Source organism: Vulpes vulpes, chromosome 10, assembly GCF_048418805.1.
Source record: "Vulpes vulpes isolate BD-2025 chromosome 10, VulVul3, whole genome shotgun sequence".
Lineage (NCBI taxonomy): Eukaryota > Metazoa > Chordata > Mammalia > Carnivora > Canidae > Vulpes > Vulpes vulpes.
In genome coordinates, this window is record NC_132789.1 from 52,181,682 (window position 1) to 52,207,783 (window position 26,102).

The following is a 26,102-nucleotide window of genomic DNA, read 5'->3' on the forward strand; positions in this document are numbered from 1 at the left end:
CAACTTCTGTCAGGGCCCTGTAAGAGCAGGAGAGCTAGAGTAGGAAGAGGGTGGTGGAGGACTGAAAGCAGATGAGATCCAGAGTATTTGGTAGAGGGAATAAATTAGATAAGAAAGAAAAAAATGAGCGTAGGTGCACATTTATAAGTAAATGGCAGGAAACTGAAATAGCTTTCTGCACACAATTTTTAAAATAAAGATTTATTTGAGAGAGAGAGAGAATGCAGTGGGGAGGGGCAGAGGGAGAAGGAGAGTGTCTTAAGCAGACTCCATGCTGAGCCTGGAGCCTGACACAGGACTCCATCTCTTGACCCTGAGATCGCACAACCTGAGCCAAAACCAAGAGTCAGATGCTTAACTGACTGCGCTACCCAGGTGCCCCTGTGCACAATTTTTATTTTCTCTCTTATATAGGGGGTGAAATGGGATTTGCTAAAAAATAAGTGAAGAGAGGTGAAATGTGATGCTTGAGGAAGGTGGAGAACATTTGAAGTAGTTGTAGTGAAGAATGGGAGAGAAATCTAGGGAAAGACACATTTTTTCTTTTTAAAAATGTTTTTTTAAAATTAAAATTAAAATTTTTAAAGATTTTATTTAAGAGCGAGTGAGAATGAGCATGATAGAGGGAGGGGCTAAAGGAGAGAGAGAAACAGACTCCCCACTAATCAGGGAACCTGACATGGGGCTCAATTCCAGGACCCTGGATCATGACCTGAGCTGAAGGTAGATGCTTAAACAACTGAGCCACCCAGGTGCCCTGGGAAAGATATTTGGATCATGTTGAGGGTCTGCTTGTGATTGAAGATCATTACTAGCGAAACCATATTGAAAATGGTAGAGCCCCCCCACCCCCAGCAGCCCAAGGAGAGAGCAGAAAAAGCATGAAAATTGATTGAGTTGTGATTGGGGTCTTGCCAGGTAGGTACCGTTGAGAAGAAAAAAGGGACAAAAGAGACAAAGGTATTAGTTGAGATAGAGGGGGCATGAAAACCAGTACAGTATAGAAAGTAATGAATTTGTGGAATTGGAGGTCTCATAGAGGGGAAAGAACATGGGGAGCATTGGAGTAAGTGGGAAAGCTGTAGAGATCGAAGTCAGAGTACATTTGTGGGATTAGGAACAGGGTTCCCCTCCCAAGTAGCCAAAACAATCTTGAAAAATTGAAGCAAAGCTGGAGGCATCACAATTCCAGACTACAAGCTATATTACAAAGCTGTAGTAATCAAAACAGTATGATACTGGCACAAAAATAGACACATAAATCAATGGAACAGAATAGAAACCCAGAAATAAACCCACAACTATATGGTCAAATTAATCTTCAAAAAATTGGAAAGAATATCCAGTGGGAAAAGAACAGTCTCTTCAACAAATGGTATTGGGAAAACTGGAGAGTACATGGAAAAGAAAGAAAGTAGACCACTCTTTTAAAAATTCTATTTTTATTTTATTTTTAAGTAAACTCGACACTCAACCTGGGGCTTGAACTCATGACCCTGAGATCAAGAGTTGCATGCTTTACTGACTGAGCCAGCCAGGCGCCCCCTGGACCACTTTCTTACACCATACACAAGATTAAATTCAAAATGGATTAAAGACCTAAATGCTGAGACATGAAACTATAAAAATCCTAGAAGAGAACACAAGCAATAACCTCTTTGACATTGGCTATAGCAACTTTTTTCTAGATATGTCTCCTGAGGCGAGGGAAACAAAAGTAAAAATAAACTATTGGGACTACATCAAAATAAAAAGCTTCTGAAGAGCGAAGGAAATAATCAAGAAAACTAAAAGGCAGCCAGCAGAATGGGAGAAGATATTTGTAAATGATATATCTAACAAAGGATTAGTATCCAAAATATGTAAAGAACTTCTTAAACTCAACACCCAGAAAATGAATAATCCAATTAAAAAGGCATCCAGATGGCCAACAGATGAAAAGATGTTATCACTGATCATCAGGGAAATGCAAATCAAAACTACAATGAGATACCACATCACACCTGTCAATGACTAAAGTCAACAAAAGAAACAACAGGTATTTGTGAGAATGTGGAGAAAAAGGAAACCCTATGCACTATTGGTGGCAATGCAAACTGGTGCACCCACTCTGGAAAACAGTAGGGAGGTTCCTCAAAAAGTCAAAAATAGAACTGCCCTATGATTCATCAATCACATTACTAGGTATTTACCCAAAGAATGCAAACACACTAATTCAAAGGTATTTGTGCACCCCCATGTTTATGGCAGCATTATCTATAATGGCCAAATTATGGAATCAGCCCAAGTGTCCATCAATTAATGGATAAAGATATGATAAGTGTACAGTATAATATTCAGCCATAAAAAGTGAAATCTTACCATTTGCAATGACCTGGATTGTGAAATAAGTGAAATACTAAGTGAAATAAGTCTGAGAAGGACAAATGCCATGTGATTTCATTCGTGAAATTTAAGAAACAAATCAACAAAGGGAAAAAGACAAATATATATTTTTTAAGATTTGATTTATCTATTTGATATAGAGACAAAAAGCACAAGTGTTGGGGAGGGGGGAGGAGAGGAACAGAAGGAGCAGCAGACTCCCTACTGAGCAGGGAATCTGACTCAGGACTCCATCCCAGGACCCTGGGATCATGACCAGAGCCAAAGGCAGATGCTTAACCAACGGAACCACCCAGGTGCCCCAAGAGATAGATTCTTAATTATAGTGAACAAACTGATGGTTACCAGAGGGAAGTGGGTGGGGAGATGGGTTAAACAGGTGATGGGGATTAAGGAGTACGCTTGTGATAAGCACTGGGTGATGTATGGAATTGTTGAATCACTAAATTCTATATTTGAAACTAATATAACACTGTATGTTAACTGGAATTAAAATAACTTAAAAAAGGAACAGGTTTTTTTTTTTCCCCCTAATCAGAATTGCCAGCTGTGTTTAAAAAAAAAAAAAACCCACAGATGCTCAGGTCTGATTCTGGATCAGCTGAATCAGAATTTCTAGGGAGTTTGAAGCATCTTCATATAAAAAAAGTTCCACATGCGATTTAAATAAAATTTTAAAAAATTACATATAGTAAAATTTGGTCTTTTTGGAGTATAGTTCTATGAGTTTAACAAATGCATAGTGATGCCCATTATTAGGATAGAGTACACCAGAGGAATAGGTTTGGTAAGGAAGATATTTTTTTTTAAGTTTTATTTAAATTCAATTAACATACAGTGTATTATTAGTTTCAGAGGTAGGGTTCAGTGATTTAATCAGTTGCATGTAACAGTGCTCATTACCCAGTTACCCCATCCCCCCCACCCACCCCCCGCCGCCTCTCCTCCAGCAACCCTCAGTTTGTTTCCTATAGTTAAGTCTCTTTTTTTTTTTTAATATATTTTTTTAAGATTTTATTTATTTATTCAGATAGAGAGAGAGAGAGGCAGAGACACAGGCAGAGGGAGAAGCAGGCTCCATGCCAGGAGCCCGACGCGGGACTCGATCCCGGGACTCCAGGATCACGCCCTGGGCCGAAGGCAGGCGCCAAACCACTGAGCTACCCAGGGATCCCCTAGTTAAGTCTCTTTATGGTTTGTCTGCCTTTCTGATTTCGTCTTATTTTTCCCTCCCTTCCTCTATGATCCTGTTTTGTTTCTTAAATTCCACACAAGGGAATCCCTGGGTGGCTCAGTGGTTTAGTGCCTGCCTTTGGCCCAGGGCGTGATCCTGGAGTCCTGGGATCAAGTCCCACATCAGGCTCCCTGCATGGAGCCTGCTTCTCCCTCTGCCTGTGTTTCTGCCTCTCTCTCTCCTCTGTGTCTTTCATGAATAAATAAATAAAATCTTTTAAAAAATTCCACACATGAGTGAAATCATATAATTGTCTTTCTCTTAATTGATTTATTTTGCTTAGCATAATACCCTCTAGATCAAAACCATAATGAGATACCACCTCACACCAGTCAGAGTGGCTAAACTTAACAAGTCTGGAAACAACAAATGTTGGTAAGGATGGAGAGAAAAGGAAATCTTACGCTGCTGATGGGAAGGCAAGCTGATATAGCTGCTCTGGAAAACAGTATGAAGGTTCCTCAAAAAGTTAAAAATAGAGCTACCCTACCATCCACCAATTGCACTACTAGGTATTTACACCAAAGATACAAATATAGTGATCAGAAAGGGCATTTGCATCCCATGATTATAGCAGTGATGTCCACAATAGTCAAACTATGGAAAAAACCCAGATGTCCACTGAAGACATGAATAAAGATGGTAGTATATGTATATGCAATGGAGTATTACTCAGCCATCAAAACAGTGAGCTCTTACCATTTTCAGTGACGTGGATGGTGAGGATGATATATTTGTTTTTGAACACCATATAATTTCATGTTACACTAATGCTGGCAGCCATAGAGTTAAGATTATTACACTGAATCGACATTTTCTCTGTTAGATCAGGGACGATGCAATATTTATTTATTTATGTATGTATGTATGTATGTATGTATTTATTTATTTATTTATTGTAGAGAGCCAGATAGGGGATACTTCAGGCTTAGTAGCACACATTTGGTCTGTGTTGCCTATTCCTTGTGTGTATTTCCAGCTATTAAAAGATATAAAAATCATTCTCTGCCCTGTATGAAAACAGAGGGCCATAGTTTGCTGACCCCTGGTAGATAATAAATAACAACAATAAATCAAACCGATTTGTAGCATTTGCTGATTTCTGAAGTGTAAATACTCCCACTGTGGCTGGTTTTAAGCTACCAATGTGTTATACTGAATGAAGAGTTTGAAAGAGATGTGCACAAAGTACTTCTACTATACAATTAACAATTGTAGATAGGTAAATAAAACAGTAAAATTTTAATGAAGTAATGAATTTTGAGTGTTTATTAACACCCCCCTTTTCTTCAAAGATTTTATTTGAGAGAGAGCACAAGTGGGGGATGGACAAAGGGACAGACTTTCCTGCTGAGCAAGGAGCCTGCTGCAGGGTTCAATCCCAGGACCCTGAGATCATAACCTGAGCAAAAGTCAAGCTGAAGTCACTTAACTGACTGAGCCACCCAGGCGCCCTCTTCCCCCCGCCCCCATGTAATCTCTATACCCATTGTGGGGTGGCTCAAACTCCCAACCCCAGATCAGAGTCGGATGCTCCACCAGCTGAGCCAGCCAGGTGCCCCACATTTATTTTTATTTTTTAAAAATATTTTATTTATTTATTTATTTATTTATTTATTTATTTATTTATTCAAAGAGACGGAGAGAGAATGAGAGGCAGAGACACAGACAGAGGGAGAAGCAGGCTCCATGCAGAACGCCTGACGTGGGACTCGATCCAGGGTCTCCAGGATCACGTCCTGGGTTGCAGGCAGCGCTAAACCGCTGCACCACCGGGGCTGCCCCCACCTTTATTTTTTTAAATTTTTATTATTTTTTAAAGATTTTACTTATTCATGAGAGACACACGGAGAGAGGCAGAGACACAGGCAGAAGGAGAAGCAGGCTCCATGCAGGCAGCCTGACATGGGACTCTATTCCAGGGTCCTGGGACCACGAACTGAGCCAAAGGCAGATGCTCAAGCGCTGAACCACCCAGGTGCACACCCCACCTTATTTTTAATATAACTTCATTGTACATTTATGTAATTTAATTTTTAAGAATGTATATAACTTTGGCTTGCAAAATTCCTGAAAATGTAACAATCAGCTTTTGCTAATCTATATGAATTGGCTTTAACATGTTGAAGCTAAGTCCTAGAGAGGTGAGATAATTTCCAAATCAATTTTAAGTGCCAGAATCAGAATAAACTCTTTTAATTTGGCTTTTCCTTTTAAAGATTATTTGAGAGAGGGGAGTGCATATATGTTCAAGAGCTGGAGGGGCAGAAGGAGAGGGAGTGAGATTCTCAAGGTCATTCCACCCTGGGCATGGAGCCCAATGCTGGGCTCAATCTCGTGACCCTGAGATTACAACCTGAGCCGAAACCAAGAGTCAGTGCTTTACTGACTGTGCCACCCAGGTGCCCCTGATTTTTATTTTCATCAAAACAATATAAGTTCATAATTTAAAAAGTCAAAAATTGACTTCAAGGTTTGTAGTGGGCTCCCCCCCCCACCAAAATAAAACCCTAGCAGTTCCCTGGTGTACCCTTTTTATCCTCAGTTTCTAATCTACAAAGCTAATATTTAAGTCTTTCAGTTTTTTTCTTCTGATTTCTACCTCCCTGTTTTTCATGATGCAATACTATTCACTGCTTCTAAGGAAGATGGGGAGTTCTCTTAGGCCTTATGTAGTCTTCTTTACCCATTTTTCCAAAATACTTACATGACAATTATAATTGTTTCTTAAGTCTTTTTTTTTTTTTAAGATTTTATTTTTAAGTATCCTCTATACCCGAGGTGAGGCTTTGATTTACAATCTTGAGATTAGGAGTTTTTATGTTCTACTGACTGAGCCAGCCAGGTGCCCCTTTAATTAGCTTTTAGTATTTACATGTTATGATCATGTAAACAGTGCTCACAGGTAAGCCATTAGTATATTATGATTACATCTTATATAATTTTTCAAAATTAATTGCCATAAATTTTATTTATTTTATAATTTCCATAAATTTTAAACATTTGCCTGATTTTTAAATGTACTTATGACAGCATTATCCCCATACTCTGTGACAGAACTATAAAACTTGTCTGATTCAGTGTAGTTAAACATTAGATAATTATTTCCATTTTTTTCCCCCTTCAACATACCCACTAAGCTGCCCTTCATTTATTCTATTGCTAGAATCCCAACTATTGTTTACAACTGTCATCCTGGTACTCCTGTTCACCATTACCCTGGGGGTTGCTTTTGCTTTTCTCCTTAGCATTGGCATCCATTTTCTTGAATCCTACATATCTTTTTTCCCCTAGGTTTATCTTTTCCTTTTGCTAGAGTTTCCTCAGAAAGGATTCCAAGAGAGATAAGTTCTTTGAGATCTTGCATGTCTGAAAATGTCAGTCCTACCCTCATGTAATTGGTAATTTGGGCAGGACATACAATTATAGCTTGAAAAATCATCTTCCATCAGAATTCAAAGGTTTTTCTCTAGTGTTGTTAGTTTCCAGCCTTGCTGTTGAGGAATTCAAAGACATTCCAGGCCTTAGTCTTTGGGACTTTTTTTTTTTTTCTCTTTATCCATGATGTGAAATTCCACAGGGATGTACTTTGATGTGGATCTTTTTCATTTATTATGTGGCATAGTTGTGGACTTTTTGTTTTTAAAGATTTTGTTTATTTGATAACGAGAGAGGGAGAAAAAGAGAAGAGAATGAGCAGGGTGGGAGGGAGAGGGAGAAGCAGAAAGCAAGGAATCTGATGTGGGCTTGATCCCAGGGCCTCAGGATCATGACTTGAGCTGAAGGTAGCTGCTTAACTGACTGAGCCACCTAGGTGCCTCTTTGGTGCGGACTAATTTGTGTCCTTCATTTTTGAATATTTTTTCTTATATTTTAAATGTTTCTCTCTGCTTTCTGGAACTTCTGTTAGTTGAGTATTGGGTCTTCTGGGTTTATCCTCTGATTATTTTATCTTCTATTTTCATTACTTTCTCTTTTTGTTGTACTTCTTGGGAGATTTCCTCAACGTTTATTTGCCAGCTCGTCAGTTGAGGTTTTTTAAAAAAAAACCTCTTGTAATTTTAATATGTAAGGGCTCTTGTTCTTTAATGTTAATTTATTATAGATCTTGTTTGTATTTAACAAATGCAGTATTTCCTGAGGATGTTATACTTTTTTGTGTGTCTGTGATGTTTTCCTTTGTTTGGTTTGATTTTGGTTTTATTTAATTTTGATAGCTTTTTTATTTTCTTTTATTTTTTTTAAAGATTTATTTATTCAGAGAGAGCGCGAGAGACGCAGAGACACAGGCAGAGGGAGAAGCAGGGGGATCTCTGGGTGGCGCAGTGGTTTGGCGCCTGCCTTTGGCCCGGGGCGTGATCCTGGAGACCCTGGATCGAATCCCACGTCGGGCTCCCGGTGCATGGAGCCTGCTTCTCCCTCTGCCTGTGTCTCTGCCTCTCTCTCTCTCGCTCTATCATAAAATTAAAAAAAAAAAAAAAAGGGAGAAGCAGGCTCCATGCATGCAGGAAGCCCGACGTGGGACTCGATCCCTGGTCTCCAGGATCACACCCCAGGCTGCAGGCGGCGCTAAACCGCTGCACCACCGGAGCTGCCCTTGATAGCTTTTTTAATGTATTCTGGTTCTTTTAAAAAATTATGGTAAATATACATAACAGACTTAACATTTTAATAATTTTTAAGCGTACAATTCTTTGGTATTAAGTACACTCACATTGTTGTGTAACCATAACTATCATCTATCTCCAGACCTTTTTCATCTTAACTAACTGGAATTCTTTTTTTAAGATTTATTTATTTGAGAAGAGAGCACAAGCCAGGGGGAGGGGGGAGAAGCAGACTCCCCGCTGAGCAGGGAAGCTCGACTTGGGGCTCCATCCCAGGAGCCTGGGATCACGACCTGAGCTGAAGGCAGATACCTAACTGACTGAGCCACCCAGACACCCACTCACTGGAATTCTGAACCTGTTAAACACTAACTTCCCATCCTCTTCCCCCTAGCCTCTGGCAGCCACCATTCTACTTTCTCTCTGCGAATTTGATTACTCTAGCTACCTCATATAAGAGAAGTAACACAATATTTGTCCTTTTGTGACTGAGTTATTTCTCAAAGATTCTTCATGAACACATGTCTTCAAGATTCCTCCTCCATGTTGTAGGGTGTGTCAGAACTTCCTTTTCAAAGTTTAGTTCTTATTTAAGAATGATATACTAAAAAGCTGATTGGAAGCTCTATCCTTGTCAGTGTGTGGCTGTGTTAATTGGAGGCCTTCACTCAAAAGTTGAGAAGATGGTGAATATCTTTTTCATTGGTAACTCCCAAATATCCATATTTTTAGGTCTTTTTTGGATTCTTGTCAGTTTCCCCAGAGAAAAATCTCCCTGACTCCTCCCTGGGAATATAAGCTTGGTGGTTCAGTGTTAAGAAAACTGAGGTGGGGAAGGAGGTTGGTATATATATCTTTTCCTTAATTCTGTTTTCTTTCTTTCTTTTTTCTTTCTTTTCTTTCTTTCTTTCTTTCATGAAAGAGAGATGCAGAGACATAGGCAGAGAAGCAGACTCCTTTGGGACTTGATCCCAGGACTCTGGGATCACGACTTGAGTCAAAGGCAGACACTCAACCCCTGAGCCACCCAGGTGCCCCAATTCTGCTGTTTTCAATAAAGGATGTCCCAGCTGTGCTTGGTGGTCCCTGAATCTAGAGCCTTTCTAATTGTTTCTTTGGCTTATAAGTTGACAGGTAGCATTTGTGCAGGAAGTTACCTGATTGCTTGGGGGTTGGGATGGAGAACTAGGATCTAACTACTTTTTCTGTAGACTGTCAGTTCTGGTTATGGCCCCATCCCTCAATCTTCCCTTCAGAGATGTGTTGTGCTTTTAATTTCTGACTTCCTAGAGTACAGTTCAGAATTAGATTGTTTTTTTTTATTGAACTTTCTTCAGGTTAGGTTTCAGTTTTGCATTCTACCAATCAAATTCAACTATTTTCTTTTTCTTTATTAATATTTTGTTATCATCAGCTGTTGTTTTCTCATCTCTTTGGTATTGTGTGTTTATACCATTAAAATATATTTTATTGCCAATTTGAAGTGATTTTAGAGGTAGTAAAGAACCACATGTATTAAATCAACTGTATTTTAGCTATTGTAATCTACTTCCCCTTTTTTTTTCTTACCCCATAGAAACTTTTCAAAGAGATACCTCTATAAGCTGCTTGCTACTCAAAGTTCGGACCAGCAACATTGGTATCACCTGGGAGCTTGTTAGAAGTGCAGAATTCCAGGCCCCAAACCATACCTAGCAAACCATATTCTACATTTTTATAAGACCCCTAGGTTATTTATAATTTATTACAGTGTGAGAAGCACTGGTCTGATTCACTGTGCTTGTTACAGTGCTTGACACATGTTAGGTGTCTTCTGTTGGACACGCAGAAATTTAGAAAAGACTCTGTAGTTGGAAATAATGTTTTGAGATCAGAGTACAGATATAATTTGAAGCTTTGGGGTTATATGCAAGTATAGAATAAAAAGTGGGTCGAGGAAATAATCAATTTTAAGGTGTGAATGAAAGGAAGAAAGGGCTTTCTAGAAAAATTGAGAGCTAAGGAAGAACAAAGGCCCACATCCATAAGGTGTGGGAAAATGAGTAACCTTCCAAGAGCTTGGGCTGCAAGATTTTAGTAGTGTTCTTCAGGAACAGCCAGGTTTCAGAGTAGGCTGGGAAGTGGGGGAAAAACAATTTCTGGAAAGATACTGAAATTATAAGATAGTTTAATTACAGTGTAGGGGGAATGATCAGGGAGGAAGCCCCAGAGGACATAATGGAATGATGAACAAGGAGAAGATGATTTAGTGGGGAGGCAGCTACACTGGGATAAGAAGACAGGTGGCTAAAATGAATTTCCACTATTCCTCACCTTGTACTCTGTTTCAGGCATTTCTGTAAACTCTCTCTTGGGCTTTTTTTTTTTTTTTTTTTTTTTGTATACACGCTCTTCTTTGGTCTGGGATATTATCTTGTTTTCCTTGACTCTAGATTTAGTGCCCTTATTTTGTGCTGGCATCCTGTCCTTTCTGAGTCTCTTTTTTTTTTCTTTTTTCTTTTTTTTTAAGATTTTTATCTATTCATGAGAGACAGAGAGAGAGAGGCAGAGACCTAGGCAGAGGGAGAAGCAGGCTCCATGCAGGGAGCCCGACACGAGACTCAATTCCGGGTCCCCAGGATCATGCCCTGGGCTGAAGGTAGCGCTAAACAGCTGAGCCACCCAGGCTGCCCTCTTTTTTTCTTTTTAAAGATTTGTTTGAGAGAGAGTGGACAGGAGGGGCAGGAGGAGAGAGAGAGAATCTCAGGCAGACTGCTTCAGAGCCCGACACTGGGCTAGTCTTAAAACCCTGAAATCACGACTCGAACCAAGAGTTGGGTACCCAACAGACTGCATCCATCATTCAGGTGCCCCCATCTCTCTCTTTTTTTTCAGTTGAGATAGAATCATATAATAAATACCCTTTAGAATATACTTTAAAAATACTTTTACTTGAGGCACCTAAGTGGCTCAGTTGGTTAAGTGTCTGCCTTCACCCCTTGACCGGGGTCCTGAGATCAAGCTGAGCAGGGAGCCTGATTCTCTTTCTCCCTGTGACCCCCCCCCCCTTGTCCCTGCTCTCTCTCATTCTCTCTATCAAATAAAATCTTTTTAAAAAATAATTTAACTGTTTAACCATAGCATATGGTTAAAAGGTAGGTATATATTTTACCTATTTAAATTGCTCACTGGACAGTTGGTCTTATTACTGTCTTTGTCATCTAGCGTAGCACCTGTATCTAACAGCTAATATTTATTGATTGCAGTGTGTCATACACTGTTTTAAGTTTGCATATATTGACTCACTTAATTCTCATAGGATGTAGATATTACTTTCATCCTATTTTATGGATGGAGAGAAACAAAAGCCTAGGATAAGTAGGTCAGTCACTGTTGAATGAACACATTTATTGTGTATACGGTGTACCAGGCACTGTGCTATATGTTTGGGCTTACAGAATTAATAAAGTCTTTGGTCAGAGTTTCAGACTGAATGTTGGTTAAAACTTCACCCTGAAATGAGGGATATATAGCTGGGTTCTGGTTTTGTAGTACTTGGAATCAAAAGGCTTGATGGTCTCTCCTACTGCTTATATAGTTAGATGTGCTGCATCTCCCTCTAGCACAGACTGGAGACATATATTCAAATGTTGTTTTACCCTTTTTTCTTCCATTTTTTTATTTAGAGCCATCCTTTATAAAGTCAAACCCTAGCATAAACGGTAAGGGCTGAGACCTGCCATCCCCCCACCCCCCCCAATTTTAATAAGTACCTAACTCTGATTCTTAATTTTTTAAAAATATTTTATTTATTTATTCATAAGAGACACAGAGAAAGAGGCAGAGACACAGGCAGAGGGAGAAGTAGGCTCCATGCAGGGAGCCTAATGTGGGACTTGATCCTGGGACTCCAGGATCATGCCCTGAGCCAAAGGCAGACACTTAACCACTGAGCCACCCAGACATCCTTGATTCTTAATTTTTTTAATTAAATATTTTATTTGGAAATAATTTCAAACTTACAGAAAATGTGCAAAAATAAGAATGCAAAGAACATAATCAGTTTCACTTGTTAACATTTATTCCATTTGTTTTATCATTCATATTCTCTCTTTATATAAAGTCATACTGCTTTTTTCTGAACTATTTGAGAATAAGTTACAGTCATTTCAGCCCTTTACTCCTGAATACCTTAATATGTATTTCTTAAGAATAGGAATGTTCCTTTATATTCCACAGTGTACCACAGTTATCAACTTCAGCACATTTAACTTTGATATGATACTTTACTGTTTATAGATTATTTGTAGATTATGACTGAAGAAATAATCTTTTTACAGTGTGGTAGCCCCTGAATACCTTTTTTTTTTTTTTTTAAAGATTTAGTTACTAATTCATGAGAGACAAAGAGAGGGAGGCAAAGGGAGAAGCAGGCTCCCCACGGGGAGTCCAATGTGAGACTTGATCCTGGGACTCCAGGATCACACCCTGAGCTGAAGGCAGACGCCCAACCGCAGAGCCACCCAGGCGTCCCCTGAATACTTTCTTTAATTAAAAAATACCAAAGTGAATTTTTGGAAGTTTTTTTAAAAAGTTGGAAAACACAATAGATTAAAATGAAAAATTCCTCATAACTCTTTTTTTTTTTTAAACATATATAAGGAAAACATACAGGGACACCTGGGTGGCTCAGTGGTTGAGCCTCTGCCTTCAGCTTCAGGGCGTGATCCTCGGTCCCGGGGTCTAGTCCCACATCAGGCTCCCTGCGAAGAACCTACTTCTTCCTTTATGTCTCTGCCTCTCTCTCTCTCTGTCTCTCATGAATACATAAATGAAACCTTAAAAAAACAAAAAGTACACAAAGTGCCCTCATCCCTGTTATATACACTATTAACAGTTTCTGTTTTTTTAGATGTCTTTATGCATCTATATACATACATGTGCACAAAAACACATATGCATTTGTGTGTATATGTTCATATATCTACATATTAAAACTGAATTAAAAAATCTTTGTGTATTGGGACGCCTGGGTGGCTCAGTGGTTCGGTGCCTGCCTTCAGCCCAGGGCATGATCCTGGAGTCAGAGGATCCAGTCCCATGTTGGGCTCCCTGCATGGAGCCTACTTTTCCCTCTGCCTGTGTCTCTGCCTCTCTGCCTCTCTCTCTCTCTCTCTCTCTCGAATAAACAGATAAAATCTTAAAAAAAAAATCTTTGTGTATTGTTGATATTTAAAAACTTGTACTACAGCGTCTGAAAATGGAAAGAGAAATGCTTACCTATTAAACAGAAACAAAAGTGCTAGGTATTTTACAGGTACTTATTTAGGAAGATATTTGTTCAGGTGCATTTAACATCACTCAGCACTGCAGTGCTCATCCAGTGCAAGAACTACCTTGTCAAGTGGTTGAAAGATAATTAATGTACCTTAATTAGCTTTTCTCTCAATATGTTCCATTTGACCTACTTAAAATAATAAGTGATTTAGAATTTTTTAACCTTATTTATAATATCATGCTCTTGGGGCAACATGTAGATACAAATTTGCGTATCTCCATATAACTAGAAGGTTAAGATATATTTTTATTTGCTTTTATTTAGTAAATTCTATAATTTACATGATGATGGGGATCAAATACTAGAGAAAGCAAAGCTTTTAGTTTGAAGACTGTAGTTGAGCTAAATTTGAACATGCTCATGATTTTAGGAATAATGAATTGTCTTAATTTGTTTTTTTGGACTGTAAAGTCTGTAAGTATAGGGACTGTGTCTAGCTTATTGCTATAATTTCGACTTTTAGAACCTAGGAGGTATTCAATAATTATATAATATATGTATAGAATGATAATAAATTAGAATGTATAAATAGGCCAGTATAGATTCATTTCAGGTCTTATAGTTTATTATAGTTGTGATGTTTTAGAGACTTTCTGTAGGAACTTCTTTGTAATCATTTCATTCTTATTTCTGCAGATGAGAAAAACGAGATACAAGGAGGTTCTGGGCAACCCTTTGTAACTGATGAAATGGTCATTATATGTTTGTTAGTTGTAGAAGAGCTATTAGTGAACTATTATTATCCATGAATAACATATTCCCCACACAGCCTGGTCAACTCAATTTAGCATAGAATGTCTCCAGAGAAGGGATATAGATAAGACCAAGTCTGTGATTCCTCCTGGTGATTAGGGTGTAACCCACTGCTAACCCCAGGAGGTATACTGGTTCTTGTTGGGCTTTGCTGGTCATGGCACTCAGTTCAGTAAGGACTAGGTTTGAAAAGCTTAGTGTTTGAATTAAAGTTTCCGCAGAAAGCTATCCAGTGCTCCTTTTGCTGAGTTTCCATTACACTTTGTTCTTACCTTTATTATGGTATTTACTTTGCACCCCCCCCCCAAAAAAAAAAGTTTTTACTTTGTTCTGCTGAGTGTTAATGGTTAGGTGTTTCTATATGTCATTCTCTCTAGGTTTGTTCTTCTGAGTGCTGGAAATACTTTGTCTTTGTACCTTTCATAGCTATAACACAATGCTTTGTATGGCGTAAGTTTAAACTGTGTTAATCCTCATGAATACATAGAAGAATTTTAAATTTTGCAAATTTTATATGTCCAACTGCAACTACTTTTTATAACCCACGTCAAGTCCTTTTCAAACAAGATAGATATAAATAACATTTATAAAAAAGTATGGATTATAGTAAACTCTCTCATCTAGTAATTTTGGTAACCTGATAATTTTTTTCTTTTTTTAATAGCAGCTTTATTGATATAAAGTTCACACTTTATTTTTTTAAATTTTTATTTATTTATGATAGTCACACACAGAATGAGAGAGAGAGAGAGAGAGAGAGAGAGAGGCAGAGACACAGGCAGAGGGAGAAGCAGGCTCCATGCACCGGGAGCCCAACGTGGGACTCGATCCCGGGTCTCCAGGATCGCGCCCTGGGCCAAAGGTAGGCGCCAAACCGCTGTGCCACCCAGGGATCCCAAGTTCACACTTTAAATTTAAATTATAGGGATGCCTGGGTGGCTCAGCGGTTGAGCGTCTGCCTTCAGCCCAGGGCCTGATTCTGGAGACCCAGGATCGAGTTCCACATCAGGCTCCCTGAATGGAACCTGTTTCTCCAACCCTTCCTGTGTTTCTGCCTCTCTCTCTCTCTCTCTCATGAATAAATAAATAAAATCTTTAAAAAAATCCTTAAAAAAACTTAAAAATTTTTTAAAAATAAATTTAAATTATACACTCTAAAATTCATCCACTTTTAAAGTGTATATAGTACATTCACAGAGTTTTGCAACCATCACCACAAACAGTTTTGTAACATTTTCATTATCCCACTCTGCACACATTAGTTGTCCTTCCCTTTTCCTCTTTAATCCCACCCTTAGCCCTAGGCAACCATTAATTTACTTTCTGTCTCTGTAAATTTGTCTGTTCTGGACAGTGGAATTATCTAAATATGTGGTCTTTTGTGACAGGCTGTTCACTTAGCCTAAATGTTCTTTGGTTCATACATTTTATAGAATATTTCATTCTTTTTACTGCTAAATAATAATCTACTGTATGGATATATACCACATTTTATTTACCCATTCATCTATTGATGGATATCGAGTTGTTTCCACTTTTTGGCTATTACAAACAATACCATTATAAACCTTCATATACAAGTTTTTGTGTGGATGTATGTTTTATTTCTCTTGAGTATATAACTAGGATTGAAATTGCTGGATATATTTTGAGGAACTGCGAAACTGTTTTCAAGACAGTTGCATCATTTTATATTGCCATCGGCAGTGTACAAGAGTTCTAGTTTCTCCATATTCTCACCAACACTTGTCTGTCTTTTTGATTACAGTTTACCTTTGAATAACATGGGAGTTAGAAGCACCAATCCCCATGCAGTCCAAAATCTGTGTATAACTTTTGACCCCCCGAAAACTTATATACTAATAGCCTGTTAACCAGAAGCCTTATTGATAACAAAAACAGTTGTTTAACACATATTTTGTATGTTGTATGTATTATATATTGTATTCTTACCATAAAGTAAGCTAGAGAAAAGAAAAAATCATAAGAGAAAATACACTTTTACAGTACTGTACTTACCGATTGTATAAGTTTATGTTGTCTGTTTACATACAAAATGAATGTGTTTGGTACCTACATTATTATATGATAGAAAACACTGTAAGATATTGTCCATATTACCAACGCTAGACATCAAAAATGAAAAGATACTGTGAAAATTCATGTTTAACAGATAATAATTTATGCACTGATAATGAAGCATCAGTACAATTGGCAATGATGATGACAAAAACACCTGATGCAATTCTTGCTATATACTTATTAGATTTTCATATCAAGACACATGTACAACAGATAAATTTATTAACTCTATGGTATGACAGTGACTTGCTGCTAAGTGGAATTGGGTCATCATAAAGATCTTCATCTGTGCCACCTTCATGTTGAATAGGTTGAAGAGAAGGAAGAAGAAGAGTTACTCGTCTTGCTGTCTTAGGATGGCAGAGGCAGAAGTGGTGGAGAAGGTGGGAGGAGAAGCAGGCATGCTTGGTGTAACTTTGTGGAAATATGTAGTAATTTCTATCTGACATTTTTGCTTTTTTTACTAAAAAATGTTTCTATACAGTACCAATCCTTCCATCATTTCTTTTTTTTCAGTGCTTGTGTCATATCCTAAATGAAGTCAAAAGCAGTTTTGAATATCTGGAATCCGGGATCCCTGGGTGGCGCAGCGGTTTGGCGCCTGCCTTTGGCTCAGGGCGCGATCCTGGAGACCCGGGATCGAATCCCATGTCGGGCTCCCGGTGCATGGAGCCTGCTTCTCCCTCTGCCTGTGTCTCTGCCTCTCTCTGTGACTATCATAAATAAATAAAGAAGAGCTCCTTTTTTTTAAAAAAAAAAAAAAAAAAAAGAATATCTGGAATCCTTCTGCCACATTGTCTAATGTCAGTTTGTTTTCTGGGACTGCTTCTTTACCTTCTTATCATATGACACCATTTCAGAAGCACTCATCTCCGTCATGTTGTCCTCTGTTAATTCCTCTGGTGTGGTGTCACTTAGCTCTTGAATTTCTCTAAGATCCATATCTTGAAACTCTTCACTTTCCACCTTTTTCTCCCCACCCTCCCGCCCATATCCACAATCTCTTTCAAGATTTCCTTGATTTGCTCTATTGTAAATCCTGTGAAGTCATGTACAACATCTGGACACTATTTTTTCCAGCAGGAATTTATTGTTTTGGGTTTGATGGCTTTCACTGCTTTTTCTGTAACAGTGATGGCATCTTTAATGATGTAATCCTTCTAGACTTTCATGATGTTCTATCAGGGTTCTCTTCTAGACCATTGGCAATCCTTTCCAAAGAGTACTGTGCATAATGAGCCTTAAAGGTCTTTATGACCCCCTGATCTAGGTGCTGATTTAGAGATGTGTTTGGGGGCAAATAGACCATTTTAACACTTTTGGTGTTGAATTCATGACCAGGGACTTTGTCCAATATCAAAAGAATTTTATTTTATTTTATTTTTATTTTTATTTTTATTTTTTTTCAAAAGAATTTTAAAAGGCAGTCCTTTACTGGCAAGGTACTTCTTGGCTTCAGGAACAAAAAGCATCAATGGAACTAATCCAGAAAAAGGATTCTCATTGTCCAGGCCTTCCTGTTGTATAATCAGAAGACTGGCAGCTGGTGTTTATTTTTTCCCTTCAAGGCTTAGGGGCTAGCAACTTTATAGATAAGGGCAGTCCTCCTGATCATAAACCCAACTGCATTTGTGCAAAATGGTAGAATTAGCCCGTCTTTTTTTTTTTTTTTTTTAAATCCCTTCCTGTCTTAAATCTTGGTGCTCACTTCTTTTTCTTACCGATGAATGTCCTTCGTGGCATTTTTTTCCCCCCCAAAAAGGGCACTTGTGTCTGCATTAAAAACCTATTCAGGTAGACATCCTTTCTCATCCATGATTTTCTTATGGGCCCCTGGGAACTTGTCTGCTCCCACTTGGTTGGCAGAAGCTGCTTCTCCTGTTATCTTGACTTTTTTTTTTTTTTTTTTTTAAGATTTTACTTTTTTCATGAGAGACACAGAGAGAACAGAGACATAGGAGAAGTAGGCTTCTCACAGGGAGCCTGATGTGGGACTCGATCCCTGGACCCAGGATCACGCCCTGAGATGCTGAGCACCCAGGCATCCCTGTTATCTTGACATTTTTAAAGCCTCTTTCTAAAATTATCAAACCATCCTTTACTGGTTAAATTCTCCAGTTTTGGACAGCCCGGGTGGCTCAGCAGTTTAGCGCCACCTTCAGCCCAGGCCTCTGCCTCTGTCTCTACCTCTCTCTCTCTCTCTCTCATGAATAAATAAATAAAATCTTTAAAAAAAATTCTCCAGTTTTAGATCCTTCACCTTCCTTTCGCTTTCAGTTGTCCTATAATGGTGTAGTTTTTTCTTGAATAATATTAGAATCTATAATTAGGCCTTTCTTAGAGCAGTCCTGCACCCACGTAAAAGCTGCATTTTCAATACAGCATAAAAAGGTATATATCCTAAAACGTGCAAGGTTTTTGTGCCAACTGGCATAGCCAATTTGTGGCTTCACAAATTTTTTATTATTTTTTAAAACAATGGTCCTTAGGCTGGTGGACAACTGCAGACCTCAGTCAAGCAATTCACTTTTTCTTGTAATGTCATGACTCTTCTTTGCTTCTTGGGAGCTTCTAGCCTCACTAGTGGCACTTTGTATGGGTCCTCTGGTATTACTCAAGGTTTATGGTACTGTGCTAAACACAAAAAGTATGCAAGAACCATGGGAGATTACTTCTTACTGCAATATGCAATTCACTGGAGAGATGAACTGCTCATGCAGATATGATTAGTGTCACAGGGCATTTTAAGCTGATACTCGTAACACTTGAGCTCACTGCAATAGCAACAAGAGATGGCTACAAAATTATTACAGTAGTACAGTATGTACTACAGTTTATGCAGTTATTTAGTACTGTATCTTTACCTTTGTTTACATTTCTGCCAACTGCAAATGGGGCCATGTACAGTCTGTTTGCATAAAATGTTGATAATTTTAACTTTTTATAATTTGTGTATATTTTATGGTAGTAAATGATAAGATAGACTGGTATATACATATATCTTATGCATTTGTGATAAATCTTTTTCTTAAGCTTTTTGATATTTCTAGCTTTTGATGCTTTCTCTGCAAGATTTTTCAAACTTGCAAATCTTCAAGAAATTTTCCAGTATATTTATTGAAAAAAAAATCTGTGTATAAGAGGACCCATGCAGTTCAAACTCATATTGTCGAAGGGTGAACTGTAAAGTCATCCTAGTATGTATGAAGTGGTATCTTTTTCCCCCCAGAATTGATTGATTCATTGATTTAATGGGGTTGTGAGGAGGAGAGCACTAGCAAGTGAGGGAAGAGGCAGAGGGGGAGGGAGGGAGAGATAATCCAAGACATGCTCAAATGACTAAGTAACCCAGGCACCCCTAAAGTGGTATCTTATTGTGATTTTGATTTTCTTGATGGTTGATATTATCTATTCATGGGTTTGTTGGCCATTATCTTCCTTAGAGAAATGTCTATTCAGGTCCTGTCCCCATTTTTATTTCAGTCATTTGTCTTTTTATTAAGTTGCAAAAATTCTTTATGTATTCTAGATACAATTTTGTTTATCATATACAAGATTTACAAAGATTTTTGCCATTCTGTGTGTTGTCTCTGCATTTTCTTGATGTCATTTGAAGCACAAAAAAAAGTTTTATAGTCTTAGCTCTTACAATTAGGTTTTTGGTCCATTATGAGTAAATTTTTGCATATGGTATGATATGGGGGCCTAACTGTATTCTTTTGAATGTGGGTAACCAGTTGTCCTAACACCATTTGTTAAAAAGACAAAACCACTGAATTCTTTTACCACTGAATTTTCTGACATGCTTGTTAAAAACATTTGACAGTAAGCGGTTTCTGTTTTGAAGAACATATTCACATTGTTCCCCTCTTCCGTCCATATTATCTCAACTTTTTCATTAGTAAAAAAAATGTAGAAACCATCTCACACTTCTAGAAGTTGCAAGTACAGTCCAAATAACTTGTTTTTTTGAACCATTGAGAGTAAGTTGCCAACATGATACATACCCTACAATGATCATGTGTGTATTTTCCAACAAGAACATTATCCTACATAACTGCAGTACAAAATCAGAAAATTAATGTTGATGGATTATTTTTTTTTTTTTTTTTTTTTTTTTTTTATGTTGATGGATTATAATACCAATCTTAATCCTCAGCTTCCATTCAAGTTTTTTCCTTATTCCAGTAATATCCTTTATAACAAAAAGGATCTAGTCCAGAATCACACATTGCATTTGTCATGATTCTCTAGTCTTTTTCAGTCTGAAACAGTTCCTCAATCTTTCTTGATTTTCATGACCTTGACAATTTTGAAGATTACATGCCAGTTTTTCTGTAGAATGTCTCTAAATTGTGGTTTGTCTGATGTTTCCTCATGATTAAACTCAGTTTATGTGTATTTGGCAGGAATATCACAGAAGTGATGTTAGTGTCCTTCCAGTGCATCCTACTTGGGAGCCCAAGATTTTATCATTACTGGTGGTATTACCTTGATTGATTACTTTATTAAAGTGGTGTTTGCCAGGCTTCTCCACTATTATTATTTATCTTTTTACTTTTGTGACTAATCATTTTGTGGGAAAGCCCTTTGAGATTATATAAATCCTCCTTGTTAATCTTTCAGTTTTTCATTTATTTATTTATACCTGCTTGGGCACATGGATTCTTATTTTGCTTGATGGCTTATATTCCCTTACTATCATTGTTTGTATTGATGCTCCAATTGTTCCATATTCGATAGTGGGAGACCCTTCAAGCGGGCTTCTTTATTCTTTTGTCTTGGCCACTCATTCTTAGAGCACTTGCTTACTAATTTTTGGCATAGCATGGTATTCAAGGTTCATTTGGTTCTTGCTCTAGCCTAGCTCTACCTCAACCCTGGACTTGGCTTTTCTTCAAAGAGTGGCTCTTTTATTTTTTTTTCCTTTTTTAAAATTTTTTTTCCTTTTTAAAAAAATTTTTTAAAAAGATTTTATTTATTCATAGAGACACAGAGAGAGAGGGAGAGAGAGAGAGAGAGAGAGGCAGAGATACAGGCAGAGGGAAAAGCAGGCTCCACGCAGAGAGCCTGACGTGGGACTCGATCCAGGGTTTCCAGGATCATGCCCTGGGCTGCAGGCGGCGCTAAACCGCTGCGCCACCGGAGCTGCCCTTTTTTAAATTTTTTAAAAGAGCAGTTCTTTTTAGTTCTCTTTTTAGTTCTTTTTATTCTCAAATTAAGAGAATAGTATTTAAAACCAAGATCTGAGTGCTAATTATGCATATTGGGGGTTGCTGCTGATCTTATGACCTCTTGGGGGACAGAGCTAGGGAATAGTTCTATTCCCTGTATGTACAGACATTTGCATCTAGAATCTGTCTTGCTATTGAATCATGAGTGTGTATCAATGGCTATAATTCCAGTTCCAAACCAGAAGGATCATTCTGTTTTTTCACCTTTCCATATCTAACTAAAAAGGATTTTTAGGTAGACTGTGAGAAATCTGGTTCCTGTTATTTGTAATAGTTTTACTTATTTGATCTATCTCTCTGTGTGTACCCATTCTCTTATAGCCATTGCCGTGTTTCCCTTGACACCTCCCAGCCTTCCCTCCCCCAAGTAGAAACTCTTTCACCCTTATCTGACGGTATTGGTATGCCTTCTTCTGAGGACTGCATCCTCATTGCCTTGGTCTCCACAACTCCATGCTACATGGGCCCTGCCCAGCTGCCCTTCTTCTTCCTTCATTTAACTTTAACACCTCATGCCAGGCTGCCTCAGTGAGGATCTCCTCCTGACCCTCCTCAAGCACTGAGATCCTGTGCTTCCTGCTGCCCTCTTCTGTAGACCTAATCCTCCTTCACCTGCTTTGGGCTCTGACACCAATTCTTGGCCACCGTGACTTAATGGCTTTTGGACTGAATTGTTTGTGAAGGGGCTTTCTTTACATTGTCTTTTGAGAGATGATGAAGTTTTTTTGGACATTCGTTCAGAATTAAAAGTTAGCAGTTTATAAGAAGGGGGGGAACCCCAAGTAGCTTGAAAATTTCACATTTTAGGCAGTTAATTGGTGGAGTTCTAAAAGGATTCCTTCTTTGGCTAACATTTAACATAAAATAACATTTATTTTAATTTATAATTATTTGAATCTTAATGTACATTGGTTAATGAGCTGTTCCTGATTGAGGAAATTAGAAAACAAATATTAATTTACATCTACAAAATAATATTCATTTTTCTTCTAGCTCTTCCACCAAAGCCACCTAAGCCAATGACTTCAGCCGTTACAAATGGAATGAAGGACAGTTCTGTTTCTCTTCAGGATGCAGAATGGTACTGGGGGGATATCTCAAGGTAACTAAAATGCTACTATAATTCAATGCAGTTTAGAAACAAATCATTTTTGAGAAGTTAAAAATAAAACCTTTTCATGCCCTGCTAGTTGTCATTTAAAGATTACTATTTTAAAAATTGTGAGAACACTTCAAAAGTTTCTAAGTACTGTCCTTCCCACAAGAAAATCTTTATTTATTTATTTTTTTAATAAATTAATTTTTATTGGTGTTCAATTTACCAACATACAGAAAAACACCCAGTGCTCATCCTGTCAAGTGTCCCCCTCAGTGAAGAGAATCTTTAAATTACAGGTGTGGTTATTACTTTTAATACTGTATTAAGCATAGATTTCTGAATAAATGAAACTTAAAAGATTCAGGATAGTTACATGTGTTTTTGTATAAAAGATAGTATAGGTACCTAATTTTCTTTACCTTTCTGTGTCTAAGGCAACAGTTTCACAATCTTTGCATGCACAAGAATCCACTGAGGTGTACCCAGGAATGTGCATTTAACAGCTTCCCCAGATGATTTTGAGGCACTCTTCACATGCTTCATCTTGAGAAACGGGACTCTAGAACAGTAAAATGCTTTTGGGGTAAAATGTAGTTTTGGAAAACTTTGAACCTAGAAAAGGGGGGAAAATACATATTGAATATTCAAATTTCTTATTTTTCTTGAATTTTGTTTTTAAAAAAGACTTATTCATTTCTGTCAAATTGGGTTCAAGGTTGATGCTTAATTCCGGTATACCTGTATTTTTTTCTCTAGTCTGTTCTCTTCAACTACCAAAGTGGCACTCATTTCTTTTTTTTTCTTTGTTACCATTTTAACCATCTTTAAATGTACAGTTCAGTGGCATTAAGTATATTCACAGTATTGTTCAACCATTACCATCATCCATCTCTGGACTAGTTCATCTTCCTCAAAGAGAAGCTTTGTACTCATTTAACACTAACTGCCTTTTCCTCCTATTCTCCCCAGCCCTGGAAACCACCATCTTACTTTCTGTTTCTATGAATTTGACTACTCTAGGTACCTCACATAAGTGGAATCGTACAATATTTATCCTTTTGTAACTGGCTTATTTCACTTAACAAATGTTTTCAAGGTTCATCCATGTTGTAGCATGTATCAGAATTCCCTTCCTCTTTGAGGCTGAATAATATTCCATTATGTGCATATATCACATTTTTATATATTCATTCATCTGGACATTTGTCTTTGAACAGTTGGATTGTATACAGCTTTTGGCTATTGTGAATAATGTCGCCATGAACATTGGTATATAAATGTTTATTAAAGCCCCTGCTTTTATATTTTTTATTTTTATTTCTTTATTATTGGGGGGGAGGGGCAGAGGGAGAAAGAGAATCTTAAGTAGGCCCCACGCCCAACTCGGAGCCCAACATGGGGCTTGATCTCACAACCCTGAGATCATGACTTGAGCTGAAATCAAGAGTTGACTGCTTAACCAACTGAGTCACCCACGAATGCCCCTCAAGTCCCTGCTTTTAGTTCTTTAGGGTGCATACCCTGAAGTGGAATTTCTGAGTCATATGGTAATTATGTTTAATTTTTTGGAGGAGATTTAATATATTTTATATTAAAATGGATCAGAAAATTTTTAGAATTGTACAATGAAAGAGCCTATTATATTTAAATACCATTTAAATTTATATTCTAAGACTTTGTGGGTCTGTAACTCAAGAGTCTTCTATGCCCTGCCATATCCTGAGTGTTCTAGTGTTTTTTTTCTTAGAGTTCTAAACCAACTCTGCAGGAGGAATTTGTCATCAGTATAAATTCAAACTGGAGATTATATTGAAAGGTTGTGAAGTTAGTGAATCTTTCCCTCCTCTTATCAGACACAGCTGCCACTGTTGCTTAAATACAACCTACTTTCTAAACAGCTGCTGGTTTTTCCTGAAACCCTACAAGTTCAGACCTGCCTAAGGAAGCCCTAAAGGCTTAATGGAAATACTATCCCCTACAGATGGTTGAAATCTGGAAGGGTTTAAAAAGCAAATAGCCCTCCTTTAGATTGCATAATACCAAAAATCAAAACAAAAAGATCATATCTAAGGGGAGGAATTAAATGACCCCTGAAAGCCCCCATAATTCTGTGACCTTAGACATACTCACCTAACTAGCCTTAGTAGTAATATGTGAGGAGAACAATCAATGATTACATTTTTTCCATTTTTCCTATAATCCTACTTTTCAGGGAGGAGGTAAATGACAAATTAAGGGATATGCCAGATGGTACGTTCTTGGTCAGAGATGCCTCAACAAAAATGCAGGGGGATTACACCTTGACTTTGCGGTAAGTATTTTTCAGTATTTTGACTAGTGTTCTACTAGTGTTGTTTATTCCTGGGTATATGGAGATTTTTATATGTATTTAAATGTTTACACATTTAAAAATATTTGTACTAAAAAAAATAAAAATAAAAATATTTGTACTTAATTTAGATAATTTTTAGTTGTTTGGCTTACCATCCTTTCCCTATATGTTAAATATTTAAATGTTTTATATGAAAATGGCAACAATTTTCATTTTTATGTAGGAATAAAACAAAAAGGCTAAAATCCTTAAAAGTAAGTTGCAAAGGTAAGAATTATACTGTGAGTGAAGTAGAAGTCATCAGCCTGAGGTTATTTATGATATGTTGGGAATCCACCCCTCTACTAACCCCATTGTTTTCCTCAGTGCAGACTTCAGAGAGTAAAACTCAACAGTTTAGGCTGATGAAGATATATATAAGATAAAGCAATTCTCAGCCTCCTCTGTCATGCCATATGTGTGGGCATTTTAGAATTTCCTAAGTCGTAGACGTATCACCTTTTAAATTTACAAAGATGGGACATTTATTTTATTTTATTAGATTTATTTATTTATTCATGACAGACACACACACACACACACACACACAGAGAGAGAGGCAGAGACACAGGCAGAGGGAGAAGCAGGCTCCATGTTGGGAGCCCGACGTGGGACTCGATCCCAGGATTCCAGGACCGCGCCCTGGGCCAAAGGCAGGTGCCAAACCGCTGAGCCACCCAGGGATCCCCAAATGGAACATATATTTTAAAAGATTAGGAAAACTGCATCAGATATTTTTACATTTAATTTTAACAGTTAAAATAGCCTAATTAGGGCAGCCCCAGTGGCGCAGCGGTTTAGTGCCGCCTGCAGCCCGGGGCGTGTTCCTGGAGACCCTGGATCGAGTCCCACATCAGGCTCTCTGCATGGAGCCTGCTTCTCCCTCTGCCTGTGTCTCTGCCTCTCATTCTCTCTCTGTGTCTCTATGAATAAATAAATAAAATCTTTAAAAAAATATTTAAAAAATAGCCTAATTATAACAAAGTGTTATTTTTTTAAAGGGACCGTCAAATAAAAATA

At 37.8% G+C, this 26,102-nt stretch overlaps 1 protein-coding gene across 5 annotated transcripts in view; it reads left to right on the forward strand.

Annotated features, from left to right (window-relative positions):
• The window catches only part of PIK3R3 (phosphoinositide-3-kinase regulatory subunit 3), a 125,921-nt gene that overhangs the window by 56,063 nt on the left and 43,756 nt on the right, over positions 1–26,102 (forward strand). For all 5 annotated transcript variants that reach the window (XM_025991918.2, XM_025991920.2, XM_025991922.2 and 2 more), the window contains exons 2-3: positions 22,606–22,714; positions 24,924–25,022. In XM_025991918.2, the coding sequence (XP_025847703.1) occupies positions 22,606–22,714; positions 24,924–25,022 (208 nt within the window). The remainder of the gene's footprint in view (positions 1–22,605; positions 22,715–24,923; positions 25,023–26,102) is intronic.